Below are 19,320 nucleotides of genomic sequence, written 5' to 3' on the forward strand. Positions count from 1 at the left end.
ACTTCTTTCTGACCCTCCACTATCTGGTAATCGTTGGGTCAGAGATCTTACACACACGCTGAGCTTTTTCCTTCACACCAGCAGGGCTCTGGTTCAGATAAATGCACTATTTTAAATCTAGCCCCACTGCTGCCAAAGTTACTGTTCTAAAATGCAGTTCTCGTTGTTGAAATCTGCCGGTGTCTGTCAGTTACCTTCAGGATAAGCTTTGAACCACTGCGCGAGGTGTGTCCTGAATACCACACGAGCTACCCCGGGGGACCCTGCACAGTGCAGATTACCCCGTCTGCCTGTCGGCCTCGTCCCTTTCACCAGGTTGCAGCCTGTTTCCAGCCAGACCAGTCGTCCTGTGAACCCTCCAGACATCCCGTAATTCTCTCTTGAAGAGTGGCACTTGCAGACGGTTCATTCAGAAGTTCACCTTCTCTGTGAACCTTTTCCAAGTTCCTGTAGGGTAGATTATCCATTTTCTCTCGTGTGCCCCAGATGTGCCACTTGGCATTTTGATTCTATTTTAGTAACTGTCTTGCTGAAAGCTGTTTATTTGCTTACAGGTTTGTCTCCTCACTAGACTATGAGCTCCTTGAAAGAAGGAATCGTGTCTTACTCAGCTTTATATCCACAGTGTCTAGAACAGTTCCTGGTGCAGAGTAAGTGATTAACAACTTTTTTTAAACCAAGACTATATATATTTAATAGTTAAACTGTACAATATCTTCATCTATAAGCTGGAAGCAGTACCTCCCCACTCACACAGTGTTTATTGTGACGCTTACATTAAAGAATGTATGTAATAGTACATTATGTGTGTTTTTAAGTGCCACGCAACTTTATGTTATTAAATGAAGTGTGAGAACTGATTGTGTGTTGAAATAGATAATTTTATTTGCTGTGTATCTTCCATCTTCAGGCAAAATAGAACCATTTGGAACCGTCTCTGTCGTTTGCAGTTTAAGTTTGCATTTCCTGGCTGCTGTAGGCATGCGCTCTTGAGTCTGAGGATTGATTTATACAGAACAAAGGGAGAAAATAGCGTGGAGGTGGGAATCTGGATTCAGAAAGAGTTTTAAGCAGTTGGAGCAGACAGTCTCTTGCCTGGTTGGCAGTTTCCCAGTCTGCACAGTGTTTGAAATGTAAAGTTTAACCTTAAAGTTTTTATTTAAACTTTACAATTCCTTTCAAGTAACTTATCCTATGCCTTTATCCTCAGCAATTACCTTTCTGTCTAATTCACTACTGAAGTCCCTCAATTTTCTTTTAATCTCCCTCCAAATGAATCAACACCTTCACTTATCCTTGGGTTCCTTACTTACTGTACAGAGAAGAAACATCTTTTTCTTGGAAGGCTGACTACGCAGCATCTGTACGAAAGCTGTGTCTTTACCTCTTCTTCTCAGGCTCCAGACGCACCCCCAGCCAGCAGTGTGTTTGGTGAATCAGTGATCTGCCCTGTCCTATGTCTACCTCCTTGCCTTCCATTTCTTTCTTTACATTTTTAAAACTTCTGTAATTTGAACATGCCAGATTACATATAACATATGGAAGTTCATAGTAAAAACAAACATTTGGGGACCAACCACCAAACCAGTTCCAACACAGTTAAGGAGCGGTCTGTGAGCCCCGCCGTAGTCCCACATTCCTGCCTTTCCCCAGCCCTCTGAAGCCACTGCTGATCTGAATTTGGTTTTTTATCTCCTCTTTTTAAAAGCAGTATTACCACAAATATATTTCTTTGTTTGAGCTTAATAGTTATATTTTAGAGTCTTTTTCTTTATTCAAAAAAAAAAATTTAATGAAGGTACTGGGGATTGAACCCAGGACCTCATGCATGCTTAACATGCACTTTACCACTTGAGCTGTTCCCCCCAGAGTCTTTTTAAAGCTTGCACAAGTGGTATTTTATTATAGAGAAAAGTCTTAATTTATAAATCTGTGCATTTCGAAGAAAACATTCAAGCATCATAAAACATTCTCAGAATGCACATTCAAATTTGTAACAAGAAAATAATCCTGGAGACTTATTTTTGGACTGTGGATATTACGGTACCACATATAAAATAAAGCTTATCTAGAGTGCAGAAATGTGGAAGATCTATTTCCACACACTCCTTTTTCCGTTTTGGCAGAAGAGTTCTCTTAGATTTATAGTGCACTCCTTGGAAGACTGTTGTGGGTTATACACGCACGGTGGGCCGGTAACACGGGTTGGTGAAGAATTACCAGAGGCCAAGAAGAGTTCAGGAAAGTTTGCTGGTTACACTGCTGCAGGCAAGTGGGCCGCACAGATGCCTCCATGAGCGTTGGAGGGGTGGGGTGGGGGGACATGCAGGGTCTTTTATTGAAGGGAGGGGGCTGTGCACACAAGGAGGAGGGGGCTGCGTGATCAGTTTGTGCACAGGGACCTGACTAGTTGTCAGATCTGTCAGGGACTTCTCTGAACAGTAGGTTTTATGACCTTGGCAAGGGCAGGATGTGAGGCCTGCCTGCCTCGGGTGTTAGGATATAGTGAGCCAGGCCATCCCCTGGGGCAGTGAGTTGTGTTAGGATAAACACACATCAGGAGAAGGTGTTTTATATCTTGCAGAAATGCAGGTGCACAAAGGGTCCTGTAGCAGGCAGTGGGGGTTACGGTGTCAGTAGGCTCCAGGCACACAGAAAGCCCAGGGGTCAGGGTTTTATGACTCCAGAGAGTGCCAGCCAGCTCCACAGGCTTGTCATTGGATTGTCCTTGGACCCCAGCCGTTCTTCTGTGGGCTTCGTTCAGTTGGTGATCATATGAGCTTTTGAGACTCAGGATCCACAGTGCCCCGAGGTTTCCAGGTGTCTTTTTCTATCATAGAATCATGGCATTTTCAAAAGAAATGCATAGCCAAAGATGAGGTCAAGTTAACTGCTGAAGTAATTCATTTCTTTCTTCTTTGTCGTGAGGGGTTGGAAGCACTTCTTGATGACCTCAGTGTAGAATGTTAAATCTTGGCGGTGGGACTCAGTGAGAGGGAGATGTTAACACTCGCAGCTCCTTTGGTCTTGTTTCAGTTACTGTTACATCCCCAAGAGCCGTCCAAGTGCTCGCCTGCAGCTGTGGCTCATTCATGCTCACTGCTCTGTGATGCTCCACTGTGTGTCAGCCTGATTCCTTTCACCATTTTTCTACCTTGGAATATTTGGGGATTTTTGTTGTTGTTGCTATTACGAAGAGTGCTTATACTTGGCACAAAAGTACAAAAATTTTTATAGTCTTTATCTAGAACTGCTCATTGAAAGGCATGCAGATGTTCGACTTTACATGATAATACCAAATTGTTTTCCAGCAATATTACCAATTTTAACACCTACCTATTTACCTCTTTTACACATGTACTAGCAGTGCTAAAACCTATGACCGCTCCACTTTTTTTTTGCCATAATTTGGTACTGTCAAAGTCCTAGTCCTTACCATTCTAGTGAGTTGAAAATAACATCTCATGTGGTCCTAACTTGTATTTCTTTGATGAATAATGAGATTCTGCATCTTTTTAAATGCTTATTGGCCTAACAGGTTTCCTTGTCTGTGAAATTTCTGCTCAGGTTTTTTTTGCTCATTTGCCTACTGTGTTGTCTTTTTCTCATTTTTGGTAGAAGTTCTCATATAGTTTAAATACTAATCTTTAATCAGTTTCACATTGTGTGAGTATCTCCCAGTTTGTGGCTTGTCTTCTTTTTCTTAAGTCTTTTAAGTCTTCTTTGTGATGTTTTATGGTAAACAGAAGTTCTCAGTTTCCACATCGTCAGAATATTCACTCTTTTCTTCTTTGGTTAGTATGCTTGTTTAAGGAACCTTTGCATTTTGGGAGGAGGACATAAAACAATAGTTTTCTGCTGTAATTTCTTCTAGAAGTTTTAAAGTTTGCCTTTTCACATTAGTATGAAACTAGTCTATTTTGAATTGATTTTGTATATGATGTGAGGTAGGGATCCAATTTAATTCTTTCCATATCGATAGTATCAGGGCCGTTTCATTGTCTCTCCTTTCCCAGCTCGTATCTGCATTGCGACGTATGTGACGTATGTCCCTAGATATGTTGTTCTGTTATGAGGCTTTTTCTGTTGTTTTATTTTACTTACCCTTCATCAGTCTTGCCAGGTGTTTATTTGAGTGTTTTCTAAGAGCTCTGACTTCGTTAGTCCTGTTACCTTTTTTTCTACTTCATGAGTTTCTGTTCTTTATTATCTCCTACTTTCTTTGGGTTTACTGTTATTTATTATGTTTCTAACTTAACAGGTTGGCCTATTAACTCATCAATTTTCAGCCTTCTTTTCCTAGGATAAATCTTTAAGGCTATAGAGTTGCCTCTATAACTTTTACCGTATTCCACAAATTTTTATATGTAGTATTTTTATCATTCAGTTCTCGGTATTTTTAGATAAAATTCTAGTATGTTTTCTTCTGACTCATGAAATATTTAGAAATGTTATTATTTTCTGTTTGTATTTTAAAAAATTTATCTTTCATTTTTTTTTAACTTAATTGCATTATGGTCAGAACTTGGGAACAATATGATATATATTCTTTGAAATTCAGTGTAATTTCATTATTTCCCAGTGTGTGTATTGTTTTTCTATATGTCCCACATATGCTTGATAAGAATATTTTCTAATAATTGGGTATAATGTTCTGTTGTGTTCATTAAATCATGCCTGTTCATCATTTTGTTTTTGTTTTTATTTTTATTCTTCTGGTCCACATGACCTATGAAAAACTAGAGTGTGTTGAAGTTGCCTGTGACAGTGAACGGTTTGTCAGTTTTTCCTGTAGTTCTAACAGCCCTTGGAGGCTTTACTTCCCCAGGAGATGGTGAGTTTTATTTTGTCTTGTCTGGATAGAGGTTTGTTTTGCTTAGAAATGATCTAGAGTAGAGAGAGACTAGGAAAAAGCACAGAATATTTAGGTCTATTTTGTAATCTCCCTCATTTTAATTTTCAAGTGGGAGAGCAGCATATTACAGTTCTGAATTTACAGGCTGGATTCTGTATTTGGCTCAGGTGCAGGTTGGGGGTTGGGGTTCTTGACCCTTTTTGCCATGTTGCCTTTCAGACTTTCTTCTGTTAATCTTTGTTCCCTTCATCTGATGACCCATGCTGGGGTTCCCACTCTCACCTTTGGGACACTCATTTTCATTCCCTTGGGATACTTATTTTTATGTTTCCTGGTTGATCCTGCCTGAGCCGGAGGGGTTTCCCCATCACTTGTAGGGCCTGCTGCTCTGAGTTTGAGCTCTAAGATCAGGCCGCAGGATTAGCACTTCACTCTGCCCAGGCATTCTCTTTTGACGGAGAGGCCAGCATTTCTTCTAGCAGCTAATCAGATTTGGGTGGTTTAGAAGTTGGAGAGTGACAGTCTTCATCCTTACTGAGTATTCAGTTTCCCTTGACTTAACACTGTCTCTCCTTCATGCATCCCGTCTGACTTCTGACAGGTGTAGCAGGATCCCAGTCTGAGATGACTCTCTTCCTGTCCTTGACCGTTACTGTTGTTGAGACCCTTCACTTTGCCAGTGTGGCTGTGTCTTCCAGGGTCGTCATTCGGTTCTGGGTTGTCTAGTGGCTGCTGCGACTCCTCCTGTTCCGTCGTAGCCGGTCTCCTGCTTGCTCTCTCGCGGCTGGGTCCACAGGCTTTGCCGCTTCAGATGGATGAGCTGCTGGGCTGGGCTGGGAGGCGTTAGGAGCGCTCTGAAGCTTCAGTTTGAGCTGGGTCCCTGGGAGGGTCCTCTGTCCACCCCTGTGATCATCCCGAGAGGAATCAACTTTGGAACTCCATAATCAGCCGTCCCATCCTTCTGTCTTCCGAGTGGTCTGGCTTCCTCTGTAGTCCTCGTCCTTTCAGTACCCACTGCTGCGTGCGTTTCTGCCACTGTTTATCCTGACGTCACATCCTCTGTCGTTGTCTCTGCTGCCTTAGTCATCGCAGCGATCCTGGCTTCCACAGTAGTCGTGATGTTTGCCCTCAAAGCTCTCCTCACCCTTGTAGGTGGGCGGTCGTCACAGCTGTCTGTGGCAGGGCAGTTCCTCCAGTCTGCATCTGTTCTGTGAGAAGCCTGATTTCTCTCTCAGCCAAAAGCACAGCCATGCTTGTCTTTATCCTGAGCAGTGTCCCCCAGAATTCTGTTACCGAGAGATGCTTTACTGAGGCTCAGGGCACTGAGCAGGGACTCCGGGTTCTCAAACTCAGCGTAATCAAAGCATTTTAACCTCTCTGGATTGCTGGTTCACATGGTAAATGCACCGCACTGATATTTAATCCTCTAAAGAATTCCTCAGTGATGCCTTCTGTCACCACAATTTTGATTCCCCAGAAAAGCGGTGTCAGGTGGCATTTGGGGAAATGGCTCTGGTTGCCGTTGGGTTCTCAGGCAGACTGTGGGCAGGATGCAGTGGTCAGTTGCAGGAGCCATATGCCTGTTACCATCATAACTGTGCCGAGTGGTTGACGCATCTTCCAGATCACCTGTGTTATCAGTGCAGCTGACTGGTTTGGGAACATGGGTGCTTCCTCCACCAGTGTTAGCATCCTCAGCCTGGAAGTCTGTTAGGGAGACAGTCTTCCCTTTCTTCTTGGCTGAGGTCACTGTGTTGGATTAGGGGAAGGATCCAAAGTTAGACTGTTTCCTTAAAGCATGCAAATTTGGAGTTTTATGTCCACTTACTAGATTGGATCTTGTCTCATTTTCTTTGTTCTCCTTAATAATGCTCTTTCTCTGCTATTTAATTAATCCCAGCTTTCTTTTTGTTTATATTTGTCTAGTATGTCCTTTTCCTTACTTGATAGCAGGCCCAGTTCTTTATTACTTAATCCCAGGGCTGCTATCAGCATGCATGTCCAGAAAAAAAAATTAAAATAAAAAAACCTTTTTTGCTTACTAGTCATTATTTCTTTTTGTTATTTCAACTAAAAAAAAAAAATCTTTTTTAGGCCATTGCTGCGTGTGGTGGGAACAGGCTTAATAATTTCTTGTAATTCTTGAGAACACAGCCGTGTTTGAGAAGTGCATCGGTTCTGATTTATCTAGGATCTGTTCGCGTTGAAGCAGAAAGGCCTTTCTGGTATACCAGGTTGCTAGAAACTGAAAGCCTTCCATTTCCATCGAGTTTCTTCAATGTGTGCTGATCCTCTGTGGCTTCCATTGGTTTTCCCATATGAACATGATGGCCGATGTACATGCAGGTGGAAGTCATCCTTGAGCCTGTTTTCTCATCTGCAGAATGGGGTTTCAGAACCTGTGAATATGTTAACTAGAATCACTTAAACAGTAAACAACTGTTTATCTTTTCACACACACACACACACACACGTACACACATACAGACACATACTATATGCAACTACAAATAAGTGAAGAGAGTATAATGATTTTTAGATGGTTAGGTCTGTGGATTTGGTGGAAAGATCTAAATAGAACATAGAAAAGACTACAAAGAAGGGAAATAGGATAAACATGAATGTTTATTAGTATTTGTCAATCTTGCCCAGAATGTTCTACTTTATCTTAGTAGGCTAAGAGTGGGTAGAAGTTTAGCCTTAAGATATCTGCCATGCAGAAGAAAGCTGAAGTAGGTCTGCTTTGTATTGTATTTAAAAATTAAAAATTGGGTAGAGGAGTGAAGCAGAACTTGAGGGTAAAAAAAGGTCTAAAAAGAAGCATGCAGGTTTTACTGGAGACGTGACAATGTATTTTATAAACCTGCGTGAGGTAGTATGTTTTAAAATTATGGTGAAGGGCATTGTTGGGACAGTTGATGAAATTACAGACTACGAATTGTATATTAGATACTTGTAATGCACTAGTTAATTCCCAGAATTCTGTCTTCGTATTATTATTATTTAAGAAAATACTTCTATTTTTAGGAAATGCATATTAAAAGTATTGCAGAGTAAAGAGACAGCTTACTTAGGTGGTTCAGATAATAAATAAATTATGTGTAATATATATAATATTTAATAACAAAAATATATAAAACCTTTGTACTTATTTTACATAGAAATCAACAAATGACCCTGGATTCTTACTATCATCATTTATTTTGTTGCTCAAGTTGACCCAGATATGGTTAATTGCCCATATTCTCCTGTAAATCTTATAGTAGTACTAAATCTTTATTTTAAATGGGGGACGGTGTGACCATATCAACATGTGATGGGTTGAAAATATTTAATTAGGTCTGATTTCTTAGTTAATTCAAGCAAATAGTGTTAATCATATTGAAAATTGTAATCTCTAATTTAACATATGAATAAATCAACTTTTTTATAGGTTTAAGCTGAATTTTGGGACATGGCCACTGCTTCACCAAGGTCTGATACTAGTAATGGTAACCACAGTGGAAGGTTACAGTTACAGGTAACTGGTAAGTTATTTTCATAATAATTTAAAATGGTGGTTCCCTGATGAAACTTTCTTTTTAATACCTAATTCAGCAGGCTTATTTCATAGGTGTCTTTTATTTTAGATTCACAGAGTGGTGTATTTGTTGCATGAGACCTCAAAGCTAGAAACTCTCTAAAAGTATTTTAGTTATTTAGTAAATATTTATTGAACCTGTGCTGAACGCAGAGACGCTGTATCCTCTCCGGTGGTGGGAGAGCTTAGGTATTGGAATAAGCATCATTGAGTTGGTCCTTAATGATTATTAGGGAGGAGGGGGCTGGTAAAGGCCTTCTTACATCCATCTGAGCCATTCATTCAATCACTGGCAAGTATTTGCTAAGTGCAATCACATATACGAAGGCACAAGGCCCTTGTTCTCCAGGAACGTCTGTGTCGCAGGATGGCTAGACACGCCAGCGTTGTTTCACCAGCTCATCGCTGGTAGGAGCTGAGGCTCCACTCTTCTGTTATTGCAGGAGGTGCTGCATTCGGGAGCATGCGAGTGTCATGTCTTATTTTTCCCATGTGTCATTAGGGTGGAATCCTAGAATGAAATTGCTGGCTCAGAGAGTAAACACGTGTAATACTGCCAATTACAGTTGACCTCTGAACCCCAGTAGGGGTCGGGGACACCGACTCCCATGAGGTCAAATCTGTGTGTAACTTTACAGTCGGCCCTTGGTGTCCATGATTCCACGTCCGTGGATCCAGCCAGCCACTGATCGTGTAGCACGTATTTATTTTTAAAAATCTGCGTGTAAGTCGGCGCACACAGTTCAGAGGCCTGTTGTTCAAAGGCCAGCTGTGCAACCAGGTTCCCTCCGCAGGTCCTGTACCATTTCCATGTTCCTGCCGGCCCTCTGTGAGTGCCTGTTGTCCCACAGCCTCATCAGAACGTTGTCAGGCATGTTGACAGTCAGATAAGAAGTGCTATCTTAGTGTCGTTTTAAATACCATTTCTCTCCTTATGAGTGAGGTTGAGCCGTGTCTAAGGGAGGCTTGTCTTCCGTTTCCTGTGAACCAGGGGGATGTGTATTTTGACGCAGTTCCCTGGATGATTCTGATGTGCACTCCACTTGAGAACCACTTATAAGTGTAATTTCTGATACTCCCACTTCTGCTCTGCGTAAGCTTAAGAGCCACCCACATCTTTGGTTTTCGGTGTTAAAACGTGTGCAGGACCCGTGACCAGCATATCTGGGATGTAACTTTCTTCGTGGCCTTTACCTAGGTATGAATTCTTAGCTGAAGTAACAAAATCCTGATCTGGCTGTTTTGAGCCAGAAGGAAGCTCATTGGAAAGCTGTCAGGTAACTAGTGGAATCACCAGAAGTCTGGAGAACCAGTTGGAAAATAGATGTGGAGCAAAGCAGTGTAAGTTGCCGGGATAGGGCAACCGCAGTGTTTATCACTTTGGGTGTCAGTTACTGTTCTTTGAAATGCAGTGATGCCCTTGGGAGGCTGAACTTGGACCTGTGCTAAATGGCACCGGATTTTAGCACCTTGCTTTTCTCTCTTCTCTCCTCCTTGTCTTTGCCTTTCTTCATTTTGTTGATCTAGTTTTTTAAATTACAAAGCACCTTAAAATCTGCAATCTTACTGATCTAACAATACCTTGTGGAATAAATATGTACTCCTGTTTTACTGGTGAAGAAACTGAAAATCAGATTAAGTGCCTTCCATTAGTAATAGGAAAACCAACCAGGGTCTCAGGACTCCAAGTTGTCGCTCCTTTTATTAGATAACAGCAACATGTATTGATTTTTCTTTATTTTTGAAATAATCAGATAGTACCAGGTTTAAGGTCGCCTCTGCTCCTGCAGTCTGGCAGGCCATGCTCTGTAAATTAGATGCTCTGTTAGCTTATATATCTTCATTCTATTTCTCTTCTTAACCCATATCTGATTGGCAGTAACAAATAAGAATAAGAACATTGACCATGGAAAGCAGGAAAACTATAACAGAAAAAATCAAAGAGAAAAGTACCCACGTAACACAGGCTAACGTACGCTTCAGTGCGGCACATGCGTAAGTGTAATAGCACACGGAAGCGTGGCATCTCAACATCCAAAGCAGTTTAGGTGTCCAGCTTTCTGCAGGAAAGTGACAGAAACGAAGTGCAAGATGGATAAAAAGACAAGATTTGAGACTGAAAAACTAATGGGCTGTTATATTCACATTTTTAGCTATTATGTCTTATAGTACCTTAATAGTTACTTTTAAATTAAAAAATTTAATCCTATGTATCATTTTTGTAAGTGTTGTGAATATGGATTTAACTTTATTCTTTTCACGTGCTTCAACATTTATGGAATAACCTGTCTTTTCCTGTTGAAATGCCACCCTTATATTTTTTCTGTTCTTTTCACCTCTGCTCTCACAGTGCAGTCAGTTTTAATTACTTTTATTTTATAGTGCTTTTTAATGATACATTGCAAGAAAGCTCTTATTACTTTGCATTTTAAAATATTCTTTTACTATTCTCTAATTTTCTTTTCATTTCATCTGAATGTTAGAGTCTCCCTCCCTTTTCCTCTGTCCTCCCTGGAAAGAAACCTCCCTCAGAACCAGTATTAGTGTTTTCACTTAAAACGTTTAAACATAACATATTAAACTGGAGATAATTGAAATCTTTCAGTGTTAAAAGGTCCAGGTCCAGGAATAGTCGTGTCATTCCCTGCACGTCTTGTATGTTCATCAGTGAAGGGTTATAGTTCTCTTCATGCATATGTATTGCTTATGTTTATCACTAGGTTGGGGGGCATGATTGTGAGTGGAATTGTTGAATTAAATTCTCACACACATGCACTGAGGACTCTATTTTTCTCATAGGTTTTTCCATATTTATATAATCTTTTAGTAGAGGACACTCTGGTATAACCCCCAAAGGAAACTCATGGGATAGGAAAATAAAATCTATCCTACGTATAAATTAGAATTCTTATTTAAATTAATAAGGTTATCTTTTGATTATTAAAAATTGTAGCATTCTAGTTTTTATGTGCACATTTTTGCCAGCATATTATGAATTCCTCATGAAATTAAAAATTGTCTTTTAAAAATCACTTTCCATACCCTGCCAGCATCTGGTATTATTGAAGATTTTGCCAGTTTAAAAGTATACAATGGGTGTCTTTTAAATATATCTACAGTTAGCTCAGAAGCGTTAATGCTGCGCAGTTACTAGTGATAGTAGTAGGTTAATAGTCACCAGTGTTGGGTGCTAGGCATTCGTTGGGATAATAGTACTTTGTTTGCCTTCACTCACCAATTCTAAGTATCAGGTACTATTTATTGCTCCCCTGTTTTTCAGATGAGAAAATTGAGGGTCAGACGGGTTAGTTGACTGACTTAAGGTCACATATCTAGTAAGTGGCAGAGTTAAAATGTGCATCCAGATATGTCCGACTCAGTGCTTTTTAAAAAAGACTGAATTTTTTTAGAGCAGTTTTAGATTCACAGCAAAACTGAGAGGAAGCTCAGAGATTTCCATACACGCCCACCCCAACACACGCGTAGCCTCCCCCAGCATCAGCTTCCCTCACCAGAGAGTAGATTAGTGCTTGCCTGGGGCTGGCGGGAAGGAGGTGAGATGGGAAAGGAGGGTGACTGCTCAACAGTATGGGGTTTCTTTTGGGGGTGATGGACATGTTTTAAAATTGCTTGTGCTGATGGTTGCACACTTCTGTGGGTGAACATATTAAAGGTACTGTATAGTTAAAATGGGTATATTTTGAATTATGTTTCAGTAAAACTTAAAAAGTTCAGATGGTTCTCAGACATGAACAGTAGACTTTTTGTATTGTTTCTTCATTCTGCCAGTGAGGAGTTTGCATTGCACAAGAAGCACAATTCCATGTTTATTGATTTATTACTGCAAAAAACTGCTTTTTAGCTAAATGTGTTCACTAGTGACTATCATGTCTCCGTTAGTTTCTAGTGCCAAACTAAAAAGGAAAAAGAACTGGTTTGGAACAGCAATATATACAGAAGTAGTTGTAGATGGAGAAAGTAAGAAAACAGCAAAATCCAGTAGTTCTTCTAATCCAAAGTGGGATGAGCAGCTAACTGTGTAAGTATCTGGTGTAAGGGGTTCAGATTTTCCAAAGAGAATTTGCTTCCTGGAATGTTTTTCCGGTGGTGGTGGTGTTTTGTGGGGGTTTTTTCGTTGGATGACTTCAAAGTGAGGAATGCTACTTTCTAGTGTGAGTAGACAATTTCAAGTGTGAAAAATTTTTTGGTTCATTTTATTTTCTTTAGAGATGAGCCATGGTAATCCTTGCTTTTGCTGTACAAACTAGTATTTTCCATATAGCCATGTTTTCCCTTATTATCTTGTACAAATAAATAGGACAGAAAATCATTCGTTGTAAATTTGTATCTAAAGTATCACAGCTAATACCAGCAGCTGGCTTAAATTTTATCCATTTGTTCAAATAGAAATAATGTTACTGTGAAGTCTTAGTAAGACTTTTGATGTGTTGCTGGTGTTTGGCTTTATTAATTACAGAAAATTTTATCTGCTTATTAAAATCCTAATGTACTTGAAAGTAAATACTGTTTTTATTATATAGTTGACTATTTCATACAGTATTTTTTCCTTCAGTAAGCTGAATTCATGACTTTTTAAAAATTATTGAAGTTAGTGTTTACGCCTGTATTTTTGTTACAATTTTACCCCCGCAGAAATGTGACCCCACAGACCACATTGGAGTTCCGAGTTTGGAGTCATCACACTTTAAAAGCAGATGCTTTATTAGGGAGAGCAACGATAGATTTGAAACAAGCCCTCTTAGTACACAATAGAAAATGTAAGTTTTTTTGTTCTAATCTTTGTTTCTTTAAAAGTTTATTTTAGACACTTTGAAAATATCCTGAAGTCCAAAAGCAAAACCAAACCAAACCAAAAAACCCAGTTTTGTGTTTATACAGGAAAACTTCATGTATTGCCTGTACTTGCTTTTAAGTTTATGGTGTTATATGAAATAGGAAATACTTACCTGGCATTTCTCTATACAACAGATGTACAGACAATCTCAGTCCATGAATGTACTGTCTTATCAGTGGTATCAGTGGTTTATTACTTACTTATTATATACTTTAAAACTGAGGAAAAATGATCATTATCTGAGCCTATTCTGTTACTTAGTTAACAGTTTTATTTGTAAAAAATAAATTACAGCTCTTAAATTTTCTCTTTTCATTATGTAACTAGTTTATTATTAGAAAACATGGAGAATACAGAAAATCACAGAGGAATATAGAAATTACTTGTAATTTTTACTGTTGAGGGGTAACCACTTCTGATAATTTGGCATCTTTTTTTAAAAATTTTTTTAATTGAGTTATAGTCAGTTTACAATGTGTCAATTTCTGGTGTACAGCACAAGTTTTCAGTCATACATGAATATACGTATGTTCATTTTTATATTCTTTTTCACTGTAAGCTACTACAAGATCTTGTATATATTTCCCTGTGCTATATATACAGTATAAACTTGTTTATCTACTTTATATATACCTGTCAGCATCTACAAATCTCGAACTCCCAGTATGTCCCTTCCCACCCTGCTCCGTCTTTTTCTTGTTCATAGACACAAATTTCTTTTTCTTCTTTGTATCCACTGGTTTATTCTCCTCTTTTTTTCATTTAGGAACATAATATGAATATAATGTTCCCATATTAAATTTTTCTCACTTGGGGATTCTTTAAGTAGTTTAAGCGTCAGTTATTTGTAAATTTCTAACACTGTATGCAAAAATTTGACCGTATTACATGTATTTCTATTTCTGGGGAGAGAGTTCATACTTCTATCAAATTCTCAAAATATTGTGTGGTCCAAAGAATATTAAAATCCAGAGTTCTAGTTTATGAATTAACTAATCTCATTATTTGACATTTAGGTAGTTTCTAATAATTCACTCAAACCACCACCACTGTCAATCTTTGTGTCCATCTTCTTATTTCACACCCATCCTATTGTATTAGGGCTACCCTAATGACCTCGTTTTAACTTAATTACTTCTTTAAAGATCCTATTTCCAAATAAAGTCAGCTTCTGAGGCCCCAGAAATTAGGACTTAAACCTATGAATGTAGTGGGGGGAAGACCCAGTTCAGCCTGTAACAAAAGGAAAGTAGATTAATTTCAAAAATTAAAGCTGTGTTAGAATCATAGTGCTTTAAAGGCAGAGGAAAGCTATGGGCAGTAATCCCAGTGACTCATTTTATTGATCACATAACCTAATCTAAGTGACTTGCTCAAGATCAGAAGTAATTGCAGAGTTTTGACTTGAATACAGGTTTTGTTATTCTTAGCTGCTTAATTTGGAACAGAAGTAATAGAAAATTATCCTGGTTCTAGACAACCTTGCATAATCTAAAAATACACTCATAATTGATTAGATTCTTGGTTGCCTTTGATTCAGCCTCTTGGCTTAGCACTTGGACATTATCCTTCTTCAAATTTATGAGCCAGTTTCTTCCTGTGCTCAAAGCCTTGACATTGTCTTCTCATAAATTCGTGTTTTTATGTATCCTTTCTCCTGCTGTATTTGGGGTAAGGGTGGAAGAAACACAGCTTTGCTCATCCGTTTACGTATTTTCTACGGAGGCTTTCCCACGACAGTGGAAGGGCTGAGTAGGTGCAACAGAACTGCACGCCCTGCAGAGCCTGAGTATCTACCACCTGGCCCTTGGTGGAAAATGTTTGCCAACCTCTGCTTGTGGGTGGCTTCCTATAATCTGTAATCTTGGTGGTGAGTTCTCGCTCTCTGATGTCAGTCTAAGGGTACTCCTTCGGCTTTAGTCCAGGCAGGGTCTGTTTCTAATTCTGCACCTATCCAGCCCTCCCATTGTAGTGGGAAAGCCTCCATGGAAAATACGTCAATGAATGAGCAGAGCTGTGTTTCAGATAAAACCCTATTTACAAAAACAGGTGGTAGGCTAGACTTGGCCTGTGTAGTTTGCTGACCCTCATGCTTTTTATTTTTTTTCCCAGTTTTTTAAATTCAGCTTTTTTTCATTCAGGGTTTTCTTTTTTTGTACTTTAGTATTGTCTCTAGTGTCTCTGTTTTTATTAATGTTGATTTTGTGCTGTGGAGTGGAAGTGAGGTTTATGGTGGTGCAAATGGTTGGGGCAGACCTCCTACAGGGTTTCTCACAGTTTTTGCCAAGAGTTCCTGTCTAGTGATTAGTGGTTCCAGATTTTTTTGGTCTTGTCTCTCTATACTTGGATAATTAGTCAATATGTTTATGCTGGACATTTGGTAAATAGGAAAAAAAAAAAAACACCTCAACTTTGTTAAATATAGACAAGACCAAAGTCAAGGACATACTCTAAGAAGTATGTTCTCTGATTTCAGAAGTGAAGATCACATTGAAATAACTGTCCTCGTTTTGGATAATAAAGGAATTACTGATAACTTTTGATTATTTCTGTGGAATAGAAGGTGTTGAAACAAAATGACTTTTAGTTAAGTAAGAACTAAATGTTCTAATAATAGGAAGAAATAGTTGGCCTTATATATGTATATATATTACCACTTATTGAGCACTAACTGTGTATCAGATGTGATGCTGAGAACTTCCTGTGTGGTTCTGCATTTGGACCTTATGACAGTTCCTTTAGTTTGAAGCTTTTTATTATCTTTATTTTATGGAGTAAATGAGGAAACTGAGGCTTTAAGGAGTTTGACCACTTACTCAAAGTACAGCCAAAGTTCCTGAGCTGGAATTAGAAACCAAACCCCCTGACTCTCATGCAGAAATTTTGGCTTAACCACAAGTCCTATGTGGTACCTCGGGCCAGAGAGGAAAGGAAGTTTACATGGTTGCTGTACTGTCTTGATGCATTTGTATGTTCTCTGAGGTTTATACTGTGCAAAGGAGCAGTTAAAGATGACACTGGGAGTGTGTGGTGGGGGGAGGAGTTACTCAGCTGGGTGTAAAGGATGTGATCCTGGGGTGATATGAAAGGATCTTCTGATTTCAAACAAATGATTCCTTCCATGAGTAGCCAGCAAGCACTGAAATACAGTAATTCTTGATATGTAGTTTTGATTTCTAAAACATATTTCTGTATGTGACAAAGCTTTTAAATTAGGATTATTTTTTTTTCCTAGTGGAAAGAGTGAAAGAACAATTAAAACTTTCCTTGGAAACCAAGAATGGTGTAGTGCAAACTGGTGAATTAACCGTTGTGCTCGATGGACTGGTGATTGAGCAAGAAAACATAACAAACTGCAGCTCATCTCCAGCCAGTAAGCTGACTTCATGTGTTTTTAGAATTTGAAGGGAAAAAAACCCAGCAAGAAGTACATAAAAACCTAGTTTCTTTCTTTTTTGTCATTCAGTAGAAATACAGCAAAATGGTGATGCCTTACATGAAAATGGAGAGCCTTCAGCAAGGACAGCCACCAGGTAGAATATTTTATTTTAGTATTTGTGGCAAAGTAATGTAACATTTTCCATGTATGAAGTTTTAAATTTTAACCTCAGTTGTTTGCCATAGAATTTAAAAGCTTACACCTAAGCATGCCGTTTGGTTGAAGTCTTACCAAAATAGTTTTTTTTTTTTAAATAATGGCTTTATTGAGATATAATATACATATCATAAGAAAAAAGTATATATTTCAGTGGTTTTTAGTATAACACAGAGTTGTGTAACCATCACCACTATCTAATTTCAAAACATTCTCGTCATCCTCAGAAAGAAACTGTACCATGAACAACTGCTTTCCATCCCTCTTTCCCTCCAGCTCCTGGCAGACAGTACTCTGCTTTCTGTCTCAATAGATTTACCTGTTCTAACCGTTTCTTGTAAATGGTATCATATAATGTGTGACCTTCTGTTACTGGCTTCTTTTCCTTAGAATAAGGTTCCTCCCTTTTGTAGCGAGTGTCAGTACTTCATTCTTTTCTTTATTGGAAATGGCTTTTTAGAATCTGTGCTTGGGCATACTTTATCAGTAAATGGAGGCAGACAATGTCGGGAAATGGTTATCTTATTGCTGTCTGAGTTGGCAGCTTCCTGTCATCACCGCGAGGTAGATGTTTCACGGATTATGCCCCTCCCCCCCTTAGAGGGCAGTCTGCCATCTCAGCGCCGCCCATGCATTCACATTTGATGACAATTAGTAGACTTCTGTTTGAAGTAATTAAATTAGAATGAACGCACGTAATAGACCAAACATAACGGAATGAACACCTGAAAATATGTTCCTGTGAAATTGACTTGTTGCATTTGAAAGAGCATGTTGGTATACGACAGTGCGACTTTTATTAATCAAAAGTTACTAATGTCATTATTCCTAAACTGCCATTAACTGATTTTCATAGAGCACTTGAACAGATAAGTATGTCTTCTGAATATATGTTTGGGTTAAATATATGTATTTATTTAGTGTCCATATTATAATTTACATTGAGAAAATTAAGAACTGAAAGGGTACAATTAGGTAGATTAAAATGTATTAGCGTGTGTGTATATCTGTTTTTATAATTTTTGAAATACAATTTTAGATGGATAAAAGAGCTTAAATCACTACCAGGCTAAAACCTAAAACCTAGTATTTATTGCATAGTAATACATTTTGAATCAAAAATTAATTCTGCAGCACCGTGAAGACTTCAGTCTGGTTCTTTTATTTGGACTCCGTGATCACTGACTCTTGCTGGGTGGCTTGGGGAGGGGTGTACAAATCAGAATCACTTGGGAGCCTTTTTAAGGCTTTATCTGTCTGAGTTCCTAGACATATCTCATCCAAATATATAGGTGACAGGGGAAGGGAGTGTGGCATTCATTCATTCGTTTATCCGTCAGGTGCTTAGTGAGTGCCTTTTTGATGCTGGACACTAGTCCAAGAATATCGGTCCTGTTCCTGTGAAATTTTCATTCTGGTGGGATAGAGGGAAATGGTAAACAAGTGAAGAACTAAACTAACTAGTCAGAGACAGGGATCAGAACTGTGGAGACATTGGAACACAGGACAGGGTGACAGGAGTGGCCTGTTTTAAAGAGAAATGTCAGAATCATCTCTGAGGAAGTGCCATTCAAGCTAAACTTAAAAAGTCAAAAATACACCATCCATGCAGAGTTCTGAGGGAGGAGCCCAGGCAGAGGAATTAGCAAGTGACAAGACCTTGAGTGTATTTCTAGTTAGCTTATGCTCTGCAAATTCTACCTCTAGAATATAATATTTAACCCTTTTTTTGGATAATCTTGTGAGTCATTATAATTTTACTCCCTGTATGTAATAATTTGTAATAAAGTTGAAGACTTACCATGTTTTTCATATACAATAAAATTGATATATTAGTATATCTGCTGCAAGGTGAGCCAAGAGGAGCTTGGAGAGAAAGAACTAGATAGAGAGATGGAGGGGTGGGGCAGGACTGAGATGTGGTCTGATTTATATATATATTTTTTAATGAAGGCTACTCTGTAGAGAACAGGTACAAGGCAGCCTGTGTGTTTGGAAAAGGTTGCCTGGTCACTTACATGAGTATCACCTAGCTCCTTTTCCACTGCCAAGATTTAAAATGTTTGATTTTGTAGTTGCAGATGTATTTATTTGTTTATTTGCAGTAATATAAACACTGTAAGTTCTTCTAACTCAGGGATGTGATTTTTAGGTTTTTCTGATCAACAAGTGCTCATTATTTTAGTGCTGGTTCATAACTTGCACTCAATAGTCGAAGACTTTTTTTTTTGTCTTATTTTCCAGTATTCAGTAAAATTCCAATACTTAGGAATTGATTTTTATAAGTTTTATGATCTTTTTGAAAATACTTTCAGAGCATTTAAAAATAAATATTAATATTCTTAGACAAATATTTTAAATGTACAATTTGGTCATTGCTTCATTTTGACTTAGTATTTTTATATACCTCAGTGTACATATATATGACAATGTGG

At 38.6% G+C, this 19,320-nt stretch overlaps 1 protein-coding gene and 1 pseudogene across 6 annotated transcripts in view; one reads left to right on the plus strand and one right to left on the minus strand.

The window, feature by feature from the left end:
• Nucleotides 1-19,320, plus strand: part of WWP1 (WW domain containing E3 ubiquitin protein ligase 1) — an 86,084-nt gene that overhangs the window by 19,698 nt on the left and 47,066 nt on the right. For 4 of the 6 annotated variants that reach the window (XR_010378493.1, XM_031441395.2, XM_031441396.2 and 1 more), the window contains 6 exons: nucleotides 555-650; nucleotides 8,289-8,382; nucleotides 12,336-12,474; nucleotides 13,089-13,213; nucleotides 16,526-16,663; nucleotides 16,757-16,823. Coding sequence is in view for 5 of the 6 variants with exons in the window: in XM_031441395.2 (XP_031297255.1) it covers nucleotides 8,310-8,382; nucleotides 12,336-12,474; nucleotides 13,089-13,213; nucleotides 16,526-16,663; nucleotides 16,757-16,823 (542 nt within the window). In the remaining variant the exon portion in view is untranslated. Of the gene's footprint in view, nucleotides 1-554; nucleotides 651-4,815; nucleotides 4,835-8,288; nucleotides 8,383-12,335; nucleotides 12,475-13,088; nucleotides 13,214-16,525; nucleotides 16,664-16,756; nucleotides 16,824-19,320 lie in introns of those variants that run through there. The other 2 variants (XM_064480922.1, XM_064480921.1) reach the window with 2 other exon arrangements.
• LOC105088575 (eukaryotic translation initiation factor 4B-like) lies at nucleotides 5,800-7,212 on the minus strand (annotated as a pseudogene).

Source organism: Camelus dromedarius, chromosome 30 (assembly GCF_036321535.1).
Source record: "Camelus dromedarius isolate mCamDro1 chromosome 30, mCamDro1.pat, whole genome shotgun sequence".
NCBI lineage: Eukaryota > Metazoa > Chordata > Mammalia > Artiodactyla > Camelidae > Camelus > Camelus dromedarius.